General features: G+C 40.0%; 1 protein-coding gene across 4 annotated transcripts in view; it reads left to right on the top strand.

Annotated features, from left to right (window-relative positions):
• tafa5l (TAFA chemokine like family member 5, like) overlaps window positions 1-22,330 on the top strand; it is an 80,789-nt gene that overhangs the window by 26,692 nt on the left and 31,767 nt on the right. For all 4 annotated transcript variants that reach the window (XM_088640183.1, XM_088640184.1, XM_088640185.1 and 1 more), the window contains 2 exons: window positions 6,487-6,636; window positions 13,152-13,279. In XM_088640183.1, coding sequence (XP_088496309.1) covers window positions 6,487-6,636; window positions 13,152-13,279 — 278 coding nt within the window. The remainder of the gene's footprint in view (window positions 1-6,486; window positions 6,637-13,151; window positions 13,280-22,330) is intronic.

Raw genomic sequence — 22,330 nt, 5'->3', positions numbered from 1 at the left:
TTGAGCACTGAAGAGTACACCAAGTTTAGTCCTAAAAATCTTTACATTACACAATTTAACAAATCAATTGTCTAATTGATCACAGTGGAATTGTTCCATGTCTCTAGAAATTGGTCATTTAATTGTGACCTACAGCAATTGGGCTGTGCAGGACCAGATATCCTTGATGTAGAGAACAGGCAGATAGAATTCTGATTGCCCTGCTTTTCCAACAGTACTGTACCCTTGGTATGCACATCCTCCTTCTGTATGATTGTCTAGAAGAGGTCCTGTGTGAGTCTTGCTTTGTGATGCTGCTGTGTATATACTGCATATGTGCCATTTTTTGCTGTGTTCTGTCACATTGCAATTCCCGGTGCTGTTCACTTTAAAAAAGGCAGGGCTGAGTACATGTAAAATTTGTAATGCATTTTACCGTAGTTTGTGCTTTTAAGGTTCTGATTTTGGCAGGGAATTATTTTAAGGATTTTGTAATCAAGTGCCATTTAAAATATCGGGAAAATATGAATTAATCAAATGCTATTTAAAATATCTATCAGGAAAATATGAATTCACCATGACCAGTAACAATTTATTTGAAAGCCTTTGCATCCGTACAGCTTATATTTTTTCACATATTAATAAACAGAGGCATCAGTGGGGGAACACTAAACCATTTTTAATAATGACAGAAGGTTTTATATTAAAATACACTTCCTTTTGGTCTCAGTATGAGATGCAAAAAAGTGGTCATTTATGTGGAACTGCTGTGGTTGATTAATTGCTGTGTTAGCAGCATTTGACCAAAGCTTGTCAAAGAATGTTCATTAATTCAGTTAGTTCAGCTGAATCAGGACCAGTTGGGGACGCTAATTAAATAAAAATGGCTTTCTCGCTTAATAATAACCAGTGTTTTAAAAGTTCCATTTAATAAAAGCCAACCAATTCAGTGCCCATCTAACTGTGTCAGCTGGAGAGAGGAGTGCCACCTTATCAGCTTTTACAGTCAAATACTTTGTTAAGAAGATCCTTGCTAGGAAGAAGGAAGATTCTGTAGCACCCCTTGATTCAAAGTGTCCCCTTGATGTTTTGTAGAAAAGCAATTGTTGTGCCAGTTTTAATTAAGAACGAATTGTGGTTTGGTGCAGACACTAAAGTTTGCTGTTTCTCCTTCCAACCAGAATGTTGCTAGTTTTATACAAAGCATGGAAGAAATGTAATTTTACAAACAGCTCATTAAATATCCCCAACATTTGGATATATTTATATAACATATTTTGATAATATATTTTGATTTGTCTGGACAATAAAAGCAGAAAGTTGGAGTCATTCCATGTTGCTGAGAGAATTGTTGGTGAGAGTGTCTAATCTTTGTGTATAATTTTTACATTTGTGCCATTGAAGGCAGAGATATAAACTTATGCGAAATCAGAAATCATTTGAAGTTTTTGTACTGTCACTACGCAGGGTAATCCATTTATTTGTAAGTCATCAAAAACAGAAAATTGTATCTTTTCTGTTTTGTTTTGACCTTTTTGGAAGAAGCAATTGTTTTCAACCCCCAACCCCACACACTCAATAATTCATCACCACTTCTCAATCAATCCACATTTCATCTCTTGTCATGGCACAGCAGCGATGAAGTCATCATGCACACATTACCTGGCTATCACAAACCCATGTTTCCCAATGAGACGTTTAGTCGATTGTTTTGCACAACTTGGGGAAACCTATTCAACTAATGATATAACCAGGATTTCAACCAGCACTGTTTGGAAAAGGGAATGTTTTGTAAAACAAATTGTAGATTTCCCTATTTTTCTTCTTCATTTGCTCTGGGTATCAGTCTGAGCCCTCTCATCTTTGTAAGACTTTATCTGTCTCTGCAGTACATAGTATTTAAAGTGTTTGTTGAAGTTGTTGCAGTACTTTTGAGATTTCTTAATAAGTACCTTTGCAAATAAGAAGGATTTTATGCCTACGTTTTAGTTGTTGTAATAAGCTGGACTGACCTATTATGTATTTAGGTAGATTTCATTCTTTATATCTGTGGCGTGAAGTCTAGTTTACAGAGCTACAATTTTCTTTCACCCATCACTCAGGCTCGGCTGCAGTGCTCAATTAGCAGGACTTAGAGAGCTTTTTGAAATGGGTTTATTTAAGCAGCCATTGACACTATGAAAACACCACAATGGAGGGGTGTTGCTGAATTTCAATCAGAACAGATCAAACTGTGCAAAGCTCTTACATGCTCAGATCCCATAAGCATCCTTACAGACAATATAGAATTTTCCATATCTGCCTACAGAACTTTAAAGCCTGTATTCTGTTTTACATAAGCATGTGAATCAGGCTCTGAATGCAACACCTGCTTCATTTGTTCTTCGTCCTATATAACCACATACTGCATACGGTATTTTTGAAGTAACGTTTGTTTTGTTACTTAAAAAAAATGTCTGTGTCCAGGCTGCTCATTTTAAAATGTCAGGACTCAGGACTTTTGAGAAGAATGTTAATGTATTTAGTAGTGTGTATGGTATGTATCCATTTAGAAGTCCCAATAAACGGAATAAAGACATTTTCTGTAAAAATAGATCTTTCAATGACATCAATACTTGCATTTAAATATAAATATAGATAAACAATTTAAAAGCAGGGATTTATGATGGCAATAATTGTGCTTTGTGGGAAATGAGAATTCTTGGTGTCATTTTGGTTGCTCTGTTGCAATTTGAAGCTTGTATTGGAAAAGTTACAATGTTTTATTTTCACTTATGAAATACTGACTGGCAAAGATCCGCTTTGTCTGCATCGGGAGTTCACGTATATATATATATTTCCTCACATCTAAATCATTGCAATGCATTAACCGGCAAGAGTTTCTGGTAAAGTTTTAAATCAGCTCCAGTTTGTGAAGAAACCAGTAGCTTCAATCTTCAAAACATGTCCAGTCCTGAACAGAAGATTGCACCACTTCACAGTGAAATATAAGGATCATTATAAAAATTCTTTTTCTTACTTATCAGGCCATAAAGGCTTAAGGCCTTGATTAGCTGAAGTATTTACTGCATGAACACATTCCTGTTCACCATGTAAGATCCAGTGATGACATGTGTTTTATACTATGTAAAATGAGCCTTCACTGCAAGAGTGGCAGTTTTATAATGCCAACCATACTGTACATCCCAACTACAGTATATGCTTCCCAGAACAATTAAAGACCTTAGGACTGTGTGCATTTGTTAACCTTTTTTCAAAGTTACCCTTTTAAAATATGTAACTAATTAATTTAATCTTCTGAGGCTTTGTATTTTATCCATGTATGTTTTTTTTTGTCTTTGTGTTTTGTGTTTTAGAAATACAACATCTTTTTTATTATTCTCATAGTAAAGGCACATCAAAACCATAGGTAAGCCTTTCTCTAAACTACCTGTAGAAAGATTTAGACTAGGATTGTACAGAAGATGTTAAACATCTGAAGAAACTGTTCTTGCTGTTCATGCAGTGGGGGAGTTTGTGGGCGTCAGCTCAGCTCAGTGGTGTAAAACTGTGCTGAGGTGAGGGGAGGGGAGAGGCACCTCTGTTCACAGGCTGTGAGCTTCAAAACCAAAACACGACGATGCTCCACAGCCCGCCCAGGCCATTGGCGCTAATTAAACCCAACCAGCAGGGATTTCTGTTTCAGAGCATTCACAGTTTTGTTTTGTGGAACCAGTCAAGGCCTCTCACATCCAGCTTCTGCAACCTGCAAGAAAAAAAGAATAATCAATTTGTATCCTTTTAATGTTTTTTTTTTTCGTTGAGAGAGAATGAGTGAGAGAGAATGCACACTTTCCTTCGGTTGCTGCTTGAATATCCTCAGTGATTTAATGAGCTCTGTGCCTAGCACCAGTCCCGTTTATGTGGAGAAGGTGTGATTGCTTCGAAAGCAGTAAATCACAGCTGCAGTGTGTAGGGAGCCAGCACTACCACTCATGGTAGAAGTGGCCCTCGGTTTCTTTCTTGCCAGGGTTGTCAGTCTCTCTCCTTGTTTTACAATAAAATCCATCTGTGACATTTCATGAGGGAGAATAGCTAGACAGGGTAAACTTTTGCCTTTCCCATGACCTTTAGTATTTACAATTAATTAAATGTGCATATTAAAATTTCCACTGGCTCCTAATTGCTTCTAGGCGACTACACTGCTTTTCTGCATTAGAAGTGTTTTCTCCTGACCGACAGGATGGTTTTTCTTTCACTGTGGCTGACAGTATTCTGAGCTGTGCTCTCCGCTGGAGGAGCCTCAGTTTGCCTCAGAGCCGCAGTATGAGCTGACGGAGAGCAGCAGAGGCTGGAAGCTCACTCCGAGCATTTCCTGAGAGCAGGGCCAGCAGTCCTAGAAAGCCATGATGCTACAGGCTTCACGGGGAGATTTAATTGGTAATTAATTGGATGCTACCTTAATGTAGTCAAAGCTCAGCTTGAATAGTCAGAAAAAGAGTTTAGTGCTCCCCATGAGAGAGCATGTACATTGATAATCTCCTGAAGTAGCTTCTCATTCGTACGAGGAAGTATACATTACTGTAAACCCTTGTTTATTAGTATTGTTTTTACCTTTGTATCATTGACATTACTGATATTATTGAGAAAGCTTTGTTTTATTTTTCAGAATGCTCAAACATTAACATTGTTCATGTTCCAGTGCTGTATATGCAGTCCTTGTTGGGGTCAATGACATCCTGTAATCTTTTCAGAACCCATGGGCCCTGCCCTCACTACCCGAGCCTCATTGTAATCATGCGTTTAGTCAGGTTCAAAGAAAAATATTGTCAGCCCAGGTACGTGTGGGCACCGGGGATTTGGCCTCTCCTACACTGCATAATACATTTTTTTATCAAAGACTGAGTACAGCTTTCCAGGAGCTGCCTGCGGTGTCTGGTGTTTTTTTCGGAGAGGAAAGGGGTTTTACAAAGTTGTCACATTAGATTACACAGCTAGGGGAAAAATGATATGGAGAAAAACATTTCTAGCTAGTAAGTATAATGAGAGTCAGCTGAAAATGTGAGGACACTGGAGAATTAGGTCAGCATAAACCTGTAGGAGAGAAATTCCTTTTGGTTCCTGCACTGTACTGCATAGCCAGGCGAATGCTGGTGTGGGGATCACAGAATTTTCCTTCCACAAAACTTTACCTTCCTAGTGTATCTTTCAACACTAGGACTGTACAGTCCTACCCCTTTTACAGCTTTTCATTGAAGCAGAGCTCACTGTGATTTAATTAAACCCCTAATTGAAGTAATAACTAGCTTAATTGTATTGTTTTCAGCTTCTTAAGAAGTTTCTGATTTCTCGCAAAGGTTACTTGCAAGACTTTGTAGCCAAATTAGAACTCTTCAGTGGTGTGAGTGCTGTACACAATTGAAACGGTCTAATTAATTAAGGTAAGAGCTCAATTAAGGGTTCAGTGAAGTCAATGAGAGCTCAGCTGCAATGAAAACAGTGGGATCACAAGGACTGAAAAGGAGAAGAATGTTATAAAAATAATCCTTCGCAACATTTAATTGGCGGAATATATAATGGAACTGCACTGGGATTTGCAAAGTACTCTTCATGTAATTAGCTGTTATGTCAAGAAAGTTTTTTGTGTTTTTCAACTGAAATGAAGCAGTAGCACAAAATAACTCATTATTGCTGTGAAATGTGCTAACTCAACACACCATAATCCAAGGGTCTCCAACCCTAGTCCCAGAGTACTCCCGTTTAGCAGGTTGTACAGGTAGGAAACCCATCAATTTCTAAAGATTTCAAAATATCTGGACGTAATCAATTTAACAAGAGATTTGCTAAGTTAAGTAATTTAGAGGTCATCTGAAACTAAAATCTGAATACTCTTCACTGTAAAGGACCACAGTTTTCAGATTTCTTGCATGATTAATCAGTAACTTACAAGTGCTACCAGTCTTAAGTTGCCCTATAAGACTCCCTGGATGAGGGTGTTTTTTATGATGGAATCAAGTTTCCCCTTATGATGGTATCTCCTGTGCAGGAATGTGTCCCTCTTTATTGACACTGCGAGTGGAAAATAATAAAGAGCTTTTAAACAAGAAACAAGCTAAATGTTCGCATTTGATAAATGATTAAACCTTTCGCCATGCTGTAACACAAACTTCTTCCACATTCATCAGGAATTTCACAACCGGTGTTATTTTAAATCAAAACAATTCCCCCTTTGTGTCATCTCTAATATACCATAACTTGATCATTTCTTGAGTAGGTGAGAGACCAACAGCAGAAGTGATTGTGTGTGCACAGAGAGCAGAAGTGTGGAGCTTGCATTACTGCATCTGCTGATTAATCAGGTGCAACTGAGGATGTCATTGAGGTCTATAAGATGCACGTGCGGCTGACTAGAGGATGCAGAACTTGAGCAAATAGAAGTCCGTTTGACACCGGATTTCAGTTATGGATTACTGACTTTCAATGCTACATGGCTCACTCTGGCCTCTCCTCTCTCCTCCTCCTGTGTAGGCCAGCTGGCAGTGGGGACGTGTGAGATCGTGATGCTGAACCGGGACAGCAGCCAGCCGCGAAGAACCATTGCCCGGCAGACTGCGCGCTGTGCCTGCCGGAGGGGGCAGATTGCGGGCACCACTCGGGCCAGACCGGCGTGTGTAGACGGTACCTATCCCTTATTTTCTTTTACTCAAGAACAAAGCCATGCACACAATTAGGGAATACCTTGCCCTTTTCATATTCGAGTGAGTGGCCACGACAAAATACAACCAAAAATTTGACAAAATGCAAAGCACAAAAATGATAGACAATAAGACCTAGCGGCTCACCCCTGTGCACTTTGAGAATGGCAGCTTCAGTGCTGTGGCTGTTATCCTGCAATCACTGCTTGAATGATGGCAAGTGATTATAATAAGTAATATGGTTTTAGCCAGTGCCTGTATCTGAAGTTAGTGTGTTTACAGAGACTTGGGAAGACTTCTGATCCTTAGGCCCAGAATCCAGCAGATGTTCAGTATGGATTTAAATTGTCGACACGTTGTAAAGGTAATGGGGAGGGGATTTATTGGTCCAGTTAAGCCTCAGTTTAATCAATTTAAACATTTTCTTAGGTATATGGCTGATTAAAATTTAAAAGCATCAAAAGGTGCAGGATTCTGAATCCCTAGTTCTGGTGCTCAGAGTCCTAGGACTAAGATGTACTCTGCTGTATGCACCAACAATTGATGTGACAGCGTTACACAGTGCAGGACATTAGTTCACACCCTCATCAGAAGGATAAAGCATTTCTTCAATACTCTTGGAGTGGCACACTATGAGTCAGTGGCAGAGCTTAGACCTGAACTGGGAACCTCTTGCTAATAATCCATTGACCTTGTCACTGAACCCCTCAGCTTGCTAAAAATAAGCGACCATCTAATTTTTTTTATGTCAGTGTCGAACAAACTGCGTTCTCATGAAGCAACCAAGCATGTGTGTGTCCTGTTACAAAATGACCTGTGCTGATGAGGAGCACATTTTTGTCGCAATAACAAGACCCTTTGTTTAAATGAATAATATAATACACCCTCACTGGTGATTAAATAGTGTTAAGTGTCTGTTGAATGCCTTTCGTTCTTTTTCAGTGTGATCCACTGTAAGAGAGTATGACCTGCACCCTGCACAGCAGAGCCCCAGTACAATAATACATTTTGATTGGCAGACGTAGAAGGTTATGAACCCGGCTCAACAGGCCAGTGGGAATCAGACAGCATTTAAGCCCTGCTGGGCATGAAGCTAAAAAAAAATCTTGCAAGCTAATTAACAGGAGAGTCTGTAATTACATCTGTGGGGAATTATTTTATTGGCTTTCTCCTGCTGCTCTCGGTCCATTAATAGTGGGAGTTCATTAAAACTGAACTTCTGTGCTCAGAGGCAGAGAAAAGTGGGTCTCTTTATAAAAGCTGCTAAAAATACTCCCATCCTGAAATCGTTTTAAAAGTCCTCTGTTTTGTGTGTAGATCTCCAGTTCAAAAAAAGTGTGTAAACCAGCTCCCTGACTGCAGTTCTTTCATTCATCCATCTGTGATCAGAAAGGCCCCTTACTGTAGAGCCTATCCCAGAAGCACAGGGTGCAAGGTAGCACCACCCCGAGCAGGATGCCAGTCCATTGCAAGGCTCACACATACAGGAACTGTGACAATTTAGAGAGACCAATTAACCTGTTCAGTAAGTCTGTGGAAGGTAGGAGGCACCCATTTAAAACCAATAGGTGAATTCCAGGGGGCAGTGATTCCAGACAAGATGGAAATACTTGTCTGGAGTCACTGCATTCTCACACAAAGAGAACATGCAAATTCCATATAGAATGCACACTAGCCCATAATTTAGCCCAGGACTACAGAGGTATGAGGCAGCGGTTCTTACCACTATGTTTCCAAGCCACCTTCTCTCTTACATGCGAGACTGAGCTGTAACATAATTACTACAAGAAAGACCGTAACTGCCCCTAAGTCATACATCAGCTGATGGAGCATATAGCTGCGGTGCGTTTTCTGCTTGCACACTGCTGTGACATTGAACGTCATTAGCATGCATGGGCACCGCAGTACAGCGCAAGATGTAAAAGGAGGAAACTTGCTGGTTATTCTGCCTGTCGTTGGTGTCTCTTCCCAAACTTGTCACTCACTCTGTCAACGCTAATGATTGCACTATAATGAAGCCTAGCAGGCTGAAGAAAGGGAGACGGCCTTAGATCCAGTAGCTTGGAAGTCTGAGTGACATAAAGGAGAGAAGCAAGACAGGCTGCAGTTAAATCTGCGATGCAGATTAAACAATTTACCCAGCTGTGTTAGACTTCGCCATACAGGAGTAGTATATACAGCACAAGCTGTGAGTGTTCCTGTGATTTGTTGTTAATGTTGAATATCCTTTTCCCTGGTTCTCTGCTGCTGTTCCTGCTGTGTTGGTTACTGTATGTGCTGCATTCCATTCTGTCTTCTTCCTGGAGGCCAATACTCACGCAGCCAAAGACAGGGTTCTCTTTCTGAAGGGCTACCGAGTACCACACAGGAGCTGTATGCTTCCCCCTGCACGGTTCCTTGTGATTGAGATGAAATAAACATTTAGAAACTGGAATTGATTCCATATTTGACTTCATCGCTGCCTCAACAATAAATAAAGGAATAATTATTTATAAACAGCGTGCAGCATTAAGTGAGGTTTTAGGACAGCAGCGTTTAACACAGAAATGGTCTATTTTCATTGACGTTCTTTGCTTTGGTTTATCACAATTCATTCAGGAAATCTTTCTTTTTTTAAGTGTTAATGTGTGTGTCTGCTTCTCTCTGCAATGGAAAATCAAATTCTACATCGCTGAAGGGCGTGGACAGTTGGCAGAGGACTCCAAGTGAGGTCAAGCCAATAGTGACCGAGCCGTACCTGTGCTGGTCTCTCAGACTCCAGTGGAGGAGGTCAGTGGGTGGGGTGATTGCCCTGCAGAGTTTGTCCCAGATGTGTAATTCTCAGAATAGGCACCTGGAAGGAGCAGTGAGAGCACATGTAAACAGATCAGGCACCACAGTGCCTTCAGAGGGGTGTGCAGCAGGTGGCTGAACCTTTCTAGCCTGTTCCTAGCACACCTGATCACCTGTGGGACTGTCTGTCTTCCTTCTAAAGGAGTCTGACAGAGATGAAGTGGCACTGGCACTGCTTGGGCAGCGGTTTAATGAATGGCATAAACTGAAAGAAAAGGGCAAGCGTAGTTAACTACCTCAGCCACACATGCAAACTGTGGGCCATGGTGTGATTAAAAATGGTCTTCACACAAAAAATGGGGATCCTGGAGAAGACAATGACCTAGCAAAGGGGACCACCATCATGGGTGTCCATGTAATCCAACATTTACACAAACAGTGGTCACACTGAGTGTACTGTATGTTGCACCCCCTGTTTGTGCTGTCATTGTCCTTGGAAACACTTCTGTTATGGTCTCATGAGTATCTTTACTAAATCTTTTTGCTCCATTGAGCAGTTCTCATTATGCAGCATTATATATTCGAATAGGCCCTTAACTTTATTAAAACTCTGTATAATCTGTACAGAGCCCTGTTACATGAAAATCAACTCCCCCATTATATAATGCAGTTATTTTTTGTTTTCCTATCCCGTCAGTGTGTACCAAGATCTAGCTGACAGGCACCTGTTATGGTTGCAGTCTTCCTGATTTCTGCCTGATGTGACACACTGATTTTTCTCGTTGGCTAAGGCTGCTCATTTCAATATGGCAGGGATCTTTGTATAAACCTGCCAGAAGAAAAAAAACTCCTGACCCCATGGAGACAGTTGAACCTGCAAGCTTTGTATAGGAAAAAACAAATGGTAGAAAAAGTCATTTTCCAGTTTCTAAACCAATATGGAATAGCCGTTGTTATAAGGTGAGCATTTGTCTTCCTTCAGTCAGCCCCTCCTTGCATTATGAGACACCTGTTCTTCCTGGTGACAGACACTGCGTACCTGGAGCCTATCCTGTAAGCACAGGCAGGACTGAGAGTCCAGTCTGTGGGAGAAAACAGCCACTCAGAGAAGCCCCTGTATGAAGCTGGGGAGAACATGCAAACTCCACACGCACGGCACCCTGGCCAAAATCAGGACCCAGGAGCTGTGAGGCAGCAGTGCTAGCCAACACATCACTTCTTCATCTTCCTTCAAAGGGAATATTTAAGTTGAGATTGTGGTGGTGTTCTCTTGCATTTTTGTATGTTCCCAAGACACTTGTAGAAAAATGCAATCTCTTATAATGGACATGAACATTGATTTTTTTCTTGAAAACAAATGTGGTTTCTGGTCTACTGTTAATTGTACACACGGGGATACTGTATTTAAAGGAAATCAAAAAGGAATTTAATTTTATACCGTGGGACACAGACCTCTCCTTGGCTTCAAGAAATAACCCACTGGATATTTAATATATTTTAAGAACACAAGAAAGGTTACAAACGACAGGAGACCAATTCGACCAACCTTCTCATTTGTTAGTTAGAAGTTAATTGATCTGCAGATCTCATCCAACCATTTCTTGAAAGAAAGTATTGGCTTCAGCAACATGACTGTGTAGCTGGTTCCAGACTCCCACAGTTCTTTAGGTAAAAGGTGCCACGTTTTTTTTTTAAACGCACTTACAAATAATCACACCAGTCGTTTACCTGGAACAGCATTTTCTAAACCTTGAAAAACAGGTGGCATGTACTGTTCTTTAAAAGTAAAGGAGGCTATGACTGTGTTTTGTGTCTGAACAGGGTAGCTCTTCTGAATATTATTGCTTTGTAAAATTCCTGAAAGTTTATCACTTGCTGACACTGAGACCTCCCCGTCTTTCCTCAATTTACCAGGAGACCACTACAAAGGAGGTTCTTTCAGTTTTAGCGTGATTGTTCTATATGCTGAAATAAAGAAAAAGGGCAGAAGAAAATTAATTTGAGTTTTCAGATTCACTTTGAAGAGCTGATCAGGTGCGAGATCAAAGCCAGGCGTCAGAATGTCATTTTTAGAAGCAGCCCTGAGGTGGATGAAAAGGGAAAGGTGGAAAGATAGTTTGGACGGACCTGCTTTGCGCGGTTTCTATGAGGGCTTACCTTACATCTCCGAGCTCAGCGAGCATAAATAAAATTTGATTGTTATTATTTATCAAGCATTTGATCTTGGGTTTCAACAGTCTCAGTCATGACGCTTCACTTCGCCTTTACCGTGATATGACTGCAGAAAACGTCGATAAGTATCGACAGCATCTTTTTTTTCCCCCACCCGGTTTTTATAATGGCTCTTCATCTTTTCTGCTGCTCTGTTCTCCTCCCCCTCTCTGTTCGGCCTTGCCTCATACGCACCAGCTGTTGCCGCCACAGCTCTGCATCATTAAGCTGGGAGGCGCAAGGCCCAGGGTAGTGAGAGAAAATACTTCAGTTTATCGGCATGAACTTATTACCGGAGTCGGCCATAATCGCTCGCCGGCTGATGAATTCCGTGTTCCTGTCAGCGGCCCTGATGACTTATATTCAAGAGTTAGGCTAGAGTGAAGCCGAAAATGGAGATGTTAATGAAAAATCTAATTCGCCCGAGCTAAAGTCTAGCGTTCAGCCTATTTAAAGCTGGTGGTTATGTATTTGATTATGTGGTGGTTTGAAGACAATGCATACTGGCACTTTACGGCCTGCAGTTTCTGTTTGATTTTTTTAACAAGGCACATTACAAAAACATTATACATATACAATATCATTCTTATTTCCATCACACATACTGTGATATCTTCTTGCTCTTAAAAACATGTGACTGAAAAGAGTTCTTTGTAAGAATGTTATGCACAGTATGTTGCTGTTTGATCCTTCCATTCTGTAATAATTTTGTCGGTTGATTAAATCCTTCCATGATATTGTGATATTGGAACACAAAAAAGTGGTCCAGTCTGAAAGCGAAAAAATGCAGATGCACCTGATCCGAACCATTAGAGGAACACAGTTAAACACCTTTTACAGTACATTAAATTAGTAAGAAGCGTTAGCCATTATGTTTGTGGATTTAAGAGGTAAAATACAGAGCCTGACAGGCTAGATTAGCAGTTCACAGAGTTGGGAGCACATCTTAAGGCAGATGGTCTTGTGCAAGACATCTGCTTGTATCTGTACACTGCATGTTCTTTACATTCCCCTGCATATTTTACAAATTGTTCATCACCGTAACACTCGTTACTTCAGGTACTGTGTTTACTGAAACAATAACATTTTAGTGTGTTGAGTTTTAATTTGCCATATGGCTGAGCAATGCAATGCAATTAAGTGTATTTCCCCAGTGAAAGTAAGGAAGACGTCTGGGACCACACAGTGCTTGTTCCACTCTGCTAATGTAGACTTTGCTCTATGGTCTATGATGACGGGAGCCTTCCTCTGCACTTAGTGTAACAAGCATGTCTTGGCTACATGGCGAGACACAATCAACGGTCGAGTGGGTTTTCTGTGAACCATTCCATTGCCATGTCACGGTTTTTGGCTAATGTACTGTATGGATTTTGTTTACTGTAAATTATGTTGGCTGTGAAGAAATCAACAGCAGCCAATATTAAGCTGCAGAGGTGCTCAGTGGGTTTATGGCAAGGGATTGTCAGCACAAGGTTCCGGCCTCTAACCGGTGCCCTCTCTGCCCTCTGTCTGCAGCACGGATAGTGAAGAATAAGCAGTGGTGCGAGATGGCGCCATGCTCAGAGGGCGAGATCTGCGGGCTGCTGATAAACCGCTCTGGTTGGACGTGCACCAAGGGGGGTGGAAGGATAAAGACAGTCACGGTAAGGTGGATTCCTGCAGTGGGATCGTCAGGGTGGGAGAGAGCTTCCTGGGTGAACGTCCTTATATCCAACACAACAGTCAGCCCTACAACTATATTCAGTTCTATAGCACAGGAGCCCTCTTAAACTGAGAGGGTTTAGCACATGGTCGTGACAAAACACTAAGCACAAAACCAAGCTCACACAAACACCTCTTTATCTCATATTCATGCACGGGATTGGGGGGGGGGTAACCTGTTCCAGTTTGGCTGAGATAAATCACAGGATTGTACAAAGAACTGTGAGCTCCATGGATTCACAAAGATATACTCTTTTAATCATACACAGAGAGGCTCTTTATACTGCAGAGTAAAACTGTAGAAATGTAAAAAATGAAAACGAGAATTATTTTCTGCCACATTAAATTTACCGCACCTTGTATTTGTAAAAGGAAAAGCAGACTGTCAGTACTACACACACAAAAAGAAACATACTGTATACTGTACTGTGAAATTACTTCTAGGAATCTTAAATGAGTTTTGTGATGCCTGACAAGTTCAAAGTGTTGTTTTCCTCTTAGGATGAAAAAAAACAGGTGTACACTCAAAGCACACATAAATGTTTTATGAGCATGTCGGATAGATGCACAGAATGGGTTTATTTGAAATGAATTAAGATAAATTCTATTAACTTGTTTATATCATGCACTTACATTTTACCTTGACATGACTTGAATCATTCCTAGTGATACTTTATGCAATGTCGTTGTGCTTAAAAAAACTTCCATTGGTATACAACATCAGTTTTTATAAAGGTACTCGGCGTGTGGAAGCTAAGGCTCATGTACTGTATCTAATGTTTGGTCTCCTGGTGACTTGGCTGTATTTTGCCATATTTTAGCTCTAACTGAATGCATGTTATAGCTCTTGTCCGGAGGCTCTCTTGGTAAAGATAAATGACTTGTCTCAAGGGAAATCTTCACCATCTGAGTTGTTTAAAGATTATTTTTCAGAGTCTGTCTTTAGGAAAGCAATACACGATGACCTGCAGTATGCTGCCTTAGACTGGAAATACAGAGGTCTTGAAAGTCCAGAAGGCTTTTTTTTACAAAAAGAGAGGCTGTAAATATCTGGAGTGAAATTACTTTGAGCCAAATTGCTTACAATAAACATAAAAATAGATACCAAAATGTTTCACTGGATTCCTGGAATGGTTTGGGGTTAATGTGGTCAGCTGCTGTACTTACAGTAGGCAAATGTTTCTGAGATTTTGAAAAACCCTTTTTTAAAACTGTGTTTCCCAGTCCTGTTTAATAACATGATTTTGCATAATGGTTTTACAACATTATTTTTCTTCATTTTGGAGTCACTTGCCTTGCTTTCAACATGCTTCCTTGGGGTGTTTCTTACTGTCTTTTTTATTTTGAATTGGAACACTAAACTGCAACAATCCCATGATTTACCACGGGTAAACCCTTACCATAGTTAGTCTGTTGTAGTAACATGCAGTTGAAATGATGGTAAATGACTCACATTTTGAGTGGAGAAAAAGGCATGAGAAATATTGTTCAAACTCAATTGCTTTTCTAAGGAAACCCACCTTTCAGAGCATTTAAGCAACCACCACTCCATGCAATTATTTCATGATTTCAGGCCTAGCTCCAAGCCAGGCTTGCCCTAGCTATCTAATGTAACCTCTACTAAGTGTGCTGCATACCTGTTTATCAAACAAGAACATTTTTCGTATAATTTGTTTTCTTTTTTTTTTGCATTGAGATGCAGGGGAAGAACAACTCCTCTAATACATGAAGTTTTACCATGGACCGAAGAGGGTTTTACATCCTTTTCCTAAGCAAAACAGCAAAACAATATTACTAACGATGCAGTGTGACATGTTCCTGTGTCTTGGTCTCAGTTATTGAGCCTTATGCCGCACACACTGGATCAGAAGCTATGCCATGGTGTACAAAGAAAAAACTATCTTTACTGGAATATGAAAGAACTTTAAAATCCTTCCATTGAAACTCACTCATTTTGTTTCTAATAATAACAAAAATATATCATATCTGGGATAGGTTCCGGCTCCTCCCGATACTGTATTGGATATAGCAGTTAGAAAACGGATGGATGGATAAAAATATATCACTGCATAACTAGACAGGTGTTAGAACATTGTTCCTATTGTCTCATTCTTTTCAGAGCAAGGTTGTTCACTGGCAGGTTGTTCCAGATCTTGCTGCTTCCTCTAGCTCTGGTTGAAATTATTCAGCACCCTTCGAACGACCGGGGTCACAGTCTCCGTCTGCTTAGCTGAAGAGCTGGAAATATAACAGTGCAGGTTTTCAGATCTTCTGTCATGTTCCCTTTCTCCAGTATCTACTCTTGCTAATGAGCTTCCTTCCAAGGGATATCTCTTGGAGTGTGTCGACGTGCTGTATTATTCCTGGTCTGCACTGTTTGGGTGCAAGCACCCCAGGATGAAATGAGCTCTGACTTGCTCATTTCTTTTTTCAGTTTTTGAGCAGATTTTATATTTGTTTGACCTGTAGCTTTACACATCCAAAAAAGAAAAGCAAGAATAACCTCTGTACTTGTTATTTGACTATTTGTAAATGTAAGACTTTTTTTTTGTGGAAGGTTGTTATTATTACATAATTTTTGAACAATTAGAAAAGGAACTGAAGCCGACATCTGTCCTTAACGCTTCTTAATCACAGTCAGTCGACATTGAAATTCATGGGTAATAATTGTAATCATGTTTTATTTTAATTGAATTAATGAATAATGATTTTTCTTTGGGTTGGCGCTGTGATTCCCTGATTCAGAAATTCAAAAGCAGCATTATGGGTGGAAGGCGGGGGGGGGGGGGGGTCTTGAGTGTTATCAGATGTGTGTCTGGGACAGTAAAATACTGCTTTGTGCAGCTGTGGCCAAGTGTATGTGAGTATGAAAGTGAGGATGGGGGACTGTGTACTTGTGTTGTATACTGGCAGGCAGTGGGAGAGACTGGGCCAAGAATTTCAGCAATCCTCAGCTGCACGGTCGTAGCTGGCTCCTGAAAAGCCATGCACAGCAGATCAATAACCAGAAGACTCGTCTTTGTAGCATGCTGTCAGGCCCCTGAGACATGACAATTATAAATCCTGTTGTGCTAAGGCAGAGAGCAGGCAGCACCATACTGTCAGGGATATGGGAACACAGCATCCCTGATCACTGGGATCCTCTCCTCAGGGCCCTCTGCCCTTGTTGACAGGTGAACAGGTGGCTCCTGTACAGCTGTTTCCACACTGACAAATTGGAAGAAGCTGTGTACGGGAGATCATGCAGAAGACATGTGTGTCAAGTCATGCATCTGGCATTATCCATAGGAATTTAGCCCCATGCTCATCTTTAATTTATGTTTTTATATTTCAGCTAATGATAGTCTAACATTGTAAATGGTTTACAAAGTCCACCATGTGTCAAAATCACATAGCTGTCCAGTTAGGTTTTGTTAGTTTAATACTGTAAGTGACTTTTATATGTTTGTGTAAGAATATGGAACCAGGGATTTTGCAAAATCTCTAAATATTTTACTAAATGTCAAAGAGCTGATAAGATATTTCAGCTTTTATGTTTTCACTGATTCATACAGTACATATATTTCTCTAGAATAAAATTTGTTGTCAAGACAATGAGATACTGTATGTACAGGTATCTGGGGAACAACCGAGTAAAATAGAGAACAGACACACTAGTAGCAGTAGCTTGGATTTGAGTGTCATACAGGGCCTGTCACAGATGTTCATAGAAAATGTGGATGTTTATACTAGTTTGTGTAGGATCAATATATACAGAGGTTCAGCAAAGAATCTTGGGTGACTGTCTCTAGCCGGGATTAAACACATGCTGAAGATCATGATAATTATATAAATATACTGTATATAAATAAAATATAATATATATATATAAAATATATAAATAAAAATAGAGTGTATTGGAAAAGAAAGAGAAATTGGTAAGGGATATTATTGGCCTCAGAGGATGAAGGTATTGATTTTCTATATGCAGATATGGAGTTGGTTGTTTGTCTTTTTAAAAAATCAATGTCAGGGATTTAAAAAGGCTTTGGTGAATATTGTCTTAATCATGCAACATTCGTCTACCCCCTCACTCCCCTTTCCTTGCTTTTCTGCATTTATTGGACAGTAAGAGGTCCCAGTCCCAGACCCAGGGCTGAGCAATAGCAAGGGGGAACATCCTGAGTGGTGCGATCGATACTGCATCAGTCCAACACTAGAAAGAGGAGCGCAGCTGAAGTTCAGATTTCACCACTGCATGTTCGTCATCCTTGGCTACGAAAATGCTGGAACATAGCAGTAGTGATACAAAATGGGGGTTCTGGTAGAAAGTATCTGGAGAGTGCTCTGTAAGTATTACCATCCGAACGTAGAGGAGGGTGGGACTGTCCATTCAGTCTCTCTGTTTAAGGCACAAATTGTGTATCCGGCCCAGACATGCGTGGCATGCTCCGGCCTTTCCATGATATTTCAGTGCCTTTTTTATTTTTGAATGGATTTTATAACGAAAGTTGGGGATATATGACAAGAGCCAAGTTCAATCAGACTCAGCTGGCAGTAATTAGCCATCGCTCCTGACAATCCATTCCTCTCCCAAACGCTATAAATACCTACAAGATCCCTATCTCTCCCTCTTGCATGTCTCTTGCATCCCACCTCCACCCCATCTCCACCTCTGCAGCTGCCCCTTGGTCATCCTGCATGGGGGTCCTGGTCTCCTTGTCCTATGGCCGGGAGGCCAGCCCTCAGCCAAGCGGGTTAAGCCACAATTTCACTCCATTACGCTTTTGTCTTGGGTGTTGTCATTCCAAGTGAACTCAGTAAATTTTAACTCAGTGAATGGAAATGAAAGGGTATACAGACGTAGTTGTTTGAAAAAAGGCTCCATCTCATTCTCAGAAAGCAAAATTGCTCCTTTATCATCGAAGACATTGTTGAACACTTGCTGTGCATTTTTTTTCTTTTTTTATGTTTCTGTTTATGTGTTTTAATATTTTTCTTTTAAATTAGGCTTCTATTTTACAAGTTGGACTCACAGAAAATTGGAATCTGGCAGGTTTTACTAAACATGTTTTAAAGAACTAAGGCAATTTCATTTTGATCAGGGATGTTGTGAGCTCAGCTGTGTTATTAAATCCTGATCACCTGCAGCTCTTCTCTTAGATTGCAAGAAAGTAAGAAGGGTTACAGACAAGAACAGATGATCCTGATCATCTTGGTTGCTTGGTTACTGATAGGTAATTGATCATGGGATCTCAGCCATTTCATGAAAGATCTCTTGGTATAAGCTTAAGGAATCTGGCTGGCTTGTTCCAGATACCCATCACCCTTTGTGTAAAGAAGAGCCTCCTATTCTTAACCTTATGTGCTGTTGATCATTTCCATTTGTCACCCCTGAGAACCTGTTTCATTGCTGGTCATCAAAATGTTTTGTTGGTCCTTATAAACAATATTCACAATGGACACATTTAGAGAAGACAGGATTTTAAAATTGCTTTAAACAGAATGACGTAAGCTTTTAAAATATTACACTTTTATGGCGATGTACTGTAAATTGCTGAGCAATGAGCAGTATGTAATTTCTGCTTTAAACTCTTACTGAAATACAGTTGTTCAGTTTTCTTATCAGTAATTAAGAGTGAACAGCTGATCAGTGTTAGTGATTTGTTTAGGGGAGTCATTATGAAATAGGATTAATCTGTAATGTACATGTAATATAATTGTTACATCATTTACTGTACAAAAGCTGCTCACTTTATCGTATTAGCAAATGAAATAGCAACCAGCATCAAAAAGTAAATACAATATATGCTAACATTTACTATACAAAATATTTATTTTTTCTTTTATTGTACCTCTATAGGATAATTGTGTCTCAGATCTTAATTTAGCAAAACTGCGATGTTTTATTCAAAAGTTAGTATCTTTCTGCTGCTTTAAGGTGGCTTTTGTAGTTTCCCTCTACCTACACCTACAGCTCTCCCTTCAGCCTGTGAGGTCCTTCATTTCCATCCTGTAATCTAACTCAGAAGTGGACAACTCAGTTGCAGTTTCTGCAGTTCCTACTGCTTCTTTGCATACAAAGAAGATCTAAACATAATAAGTTCAGGGGAGCAATTAAGATCTGTGGCAGAATGAAAACCATAGACTGCTTCAGCCCTTGAGGATTGGAGTGATTCTGACTTGGGCTCTGTATGAGTCTTACTGTAATGGCCCCCATTTTGTTAGATTCTCAAGGTCAGAATAGATGATCAGATGATTTAAAAAAAGCTTCTTACCTGGAAAGGTTCCTGATTCGAACCCTGGCTCTGCCTCTGACATGTTGCATTGCTCTGCTTCCTGCTTTGCTGCTTGCATGAAACATTAAACTGAAGCCTTCCTCTAAGTGACTTTATAGCAGCTGCAGTTACTGTTCAACTCTGTAGTCCTTGTTAAGTGTGTTTGCATAAAACTATCAGCTAAGTGACTTATTTAATGATTATTATTATGAGCAGGCCAAATATTCCTTTTTTTCTGAGGGTATATGTCTGATGGGAGAGAGAAGAGCTCCAATGTTTATTTCCAGTACAGTGACAATTCAGTACACATTCTTGCACCTGCAACCCTTCTAAATAAAGAACTCCCGAATCTCGGCAGAGCACAGTGCCAGTGGATACATGGGGAGCTGACCTTGTTAATAGAGTTTACATATGCACAGTGTATTGAACATTCGCCAGCTATTAATATAGATCACTCACAGGAGCTGAAACACGGCCGCAATTTGTCTTCACTAGTGCACGGCTGAAAGGTTCAAAGCTTGTATTCTCTAGAGCTGATGCTCTGGCAGCTAATATGAAGTAGATGTAACTACAGACAAGTGCAAAGGTAATGGGATATAATATTAAGTAATGAAAAAGGTTGTTTGGGCTCTCTTGCTCCCCTTCCCTTCTGTGCATAATGACTTAAGATAATCGGCGTGGTGCCTCAGCACCCCTGCTCCTTTTCCTCTTCTGTTCTTGTCTTCTTTTCGTCTTCTTCGTGGCCTTCTTAATAAGAAGAGTGCTGGCCATCACAGAGCAAGCTGGGGGTGTAGGGGGTGTTGTGGGAAATAGAGATGCCTGCCATTTCCAAAATGAGTCCCATTAAGATTGAATCATTTTCATTTGCACTCTGCAACAGCAGCGCCAGGGACGAGCTGCCTTTATGACGAGTGACCTTTTCAAGTCCCTGCGAATCCGAAGCTCTTTGGATTGTGAGCCTCAACCCCCCTTTGAATCAATGGGAATGAATGTATCACTCCATACGTTGGCTGGTTGCTTACCTACTGTATTCTGTACTTGCTTGTTTTGTTCATTTCACAGTAAAGGAATCGCAACGTCTCACAGCCAAATAAATGTATATTTTTTAATCTTTATGTAAAAATCTAGGATGTCTTTTAGCATTATTAAATGCCTTATAGAGGACCCTGGTGGATCTAAAAGGGGTGACAGTTTGGAAATATGTAGAGTCAGTGATGTAGTCTTGTAGTACAGACAGTCTGTGTTTGTGGTCTGACAAATTTTAGTTTTAACTTAAAATGAGCTTATTGTGTCTTGAGTCAGTTGATCATGCATTTTTAAACTTTCAGAACTTGACAAAGGCAAAGTGTTTAAAGAAGGAACTGGAGACTTTAAAATCAGGAGGAATGTTTTATAATCTATTTTATAATCTTTAAATCTGCTGATTTAAATTTAAGGTCACATCCTGTTTGTACACCAGTGTTGGCTTTTCTCAAGGTTTTTTGCCAGTTCTGAATTTGCAAGGGAAGGAGGATTTAACTTGGATCTTGACATTATTTGCCATTTATTATGGATTTATTCATGGAGTTTTGCTTGATTTCAGCATCTTTTGGATACACAGATCTGTGACAGACAAAAGTGACACCTGTTTATCAGGAAAAGAGTGCCTAGCCTCGCACTTCACTCTAACTGTCCAGCCTGCCATTGATCGTTTATTAATTATCATTCCAATGTGCTAGGCAGACACTTAAGATACAATAGCTAAACACATTGAACTGTTGACACATCATCCACACTGTGTTTGTGGCACTTTATGGCAATAAAAACCTGGTTCGATAGGGAACGTTAGTGTCTCTCTGCAGGTCTATGAATCAGCAGAGATCAATACTTGATTACTTGTCACAAAACAACAGGGACTATACATTTTAAAAGCAGCTATTATCTGCACCAGTAATTATAAATATATAAATCTGTGCTCTTTCTTGGTTGCCTATTGTTACTTGCCTGCTATTTAAAATGTTCTGTTTCTAAGTCTTAGTTGCTGTATCTTTAATTTCACACAGTTTGGAAAAGTAAGGATGGAATATTTCTATTTCTGTTGTTGTTTTTTTCAGTTTCTTTCAGTAGCCCCAGCTCTGAGCAAGGTGCTACACCAATTGGTACATAACTGTTCATAGTGGGTGGGGGTCAGAATTAGTCAGAAGATGCTCAGTTTACTAACAGCAAAGTCCATGACATGCTGGGGACATCACTGTCACTGAAAGCTGTCACACTCCTTTGGCGAATTGAAGCTCTACTGAAGGACATCGTGGGCTTGTAGTGTATATCTGTCAACTGGCTCAATGTATTACAAATGAAGTAGATAAGAATGGAAATTACTTTGCATAAGTATATATATGCAAAGTATATGCATTTTTTTCATAAAACATAGAACTGTCGCAAAATAAAGTCAGCCAGTTCTGAATTAAAGCTCATTATTTTCCATTGAGCTTTGCTGGGAATCTTACAAGGTCACATCATCTAGTGTTGTAAAGGAACAAGTAAATGTTTTTTTCCATGCTGAAAACAAAAGAGACACCACATTTCACCTGAAGAAGGCTCCACAGCCACTGTGTCTCTTTTCTTTTCAGCATGTAGTTAACCTTTACTTGTTCCTTTGCAACCTACAGTTCGCATGCATCTGCAGCTACCTACTAGAACGTATTCAGTGTTGTATATTGATACTTAGGTGACAGTAGGAATAAAGAGAGCTGTCAT

The sequence above is a fragment of the Lepisosteus platostomus genome, chromosome 7 (genome assembly GCF_059453375.1).
Source record: "Lepisosteus platostomus isolate fLepPlt1 chromosome 7, fLepPlt1.hap1, whole genome shotgun sequence".
Taxonomy (NCBI): Eukaryota; Metazoa; Chordata; class Actinopteri; order Semionotiformes; family Lepisosteidae; genus Lepisosteus; species Lepisosteus platostomus.
The sequence above is the reverse complement of the archived record's forward strand: the minus strand, read 5'-3'. Positions and strand labels throughout refer to the sequence as shown.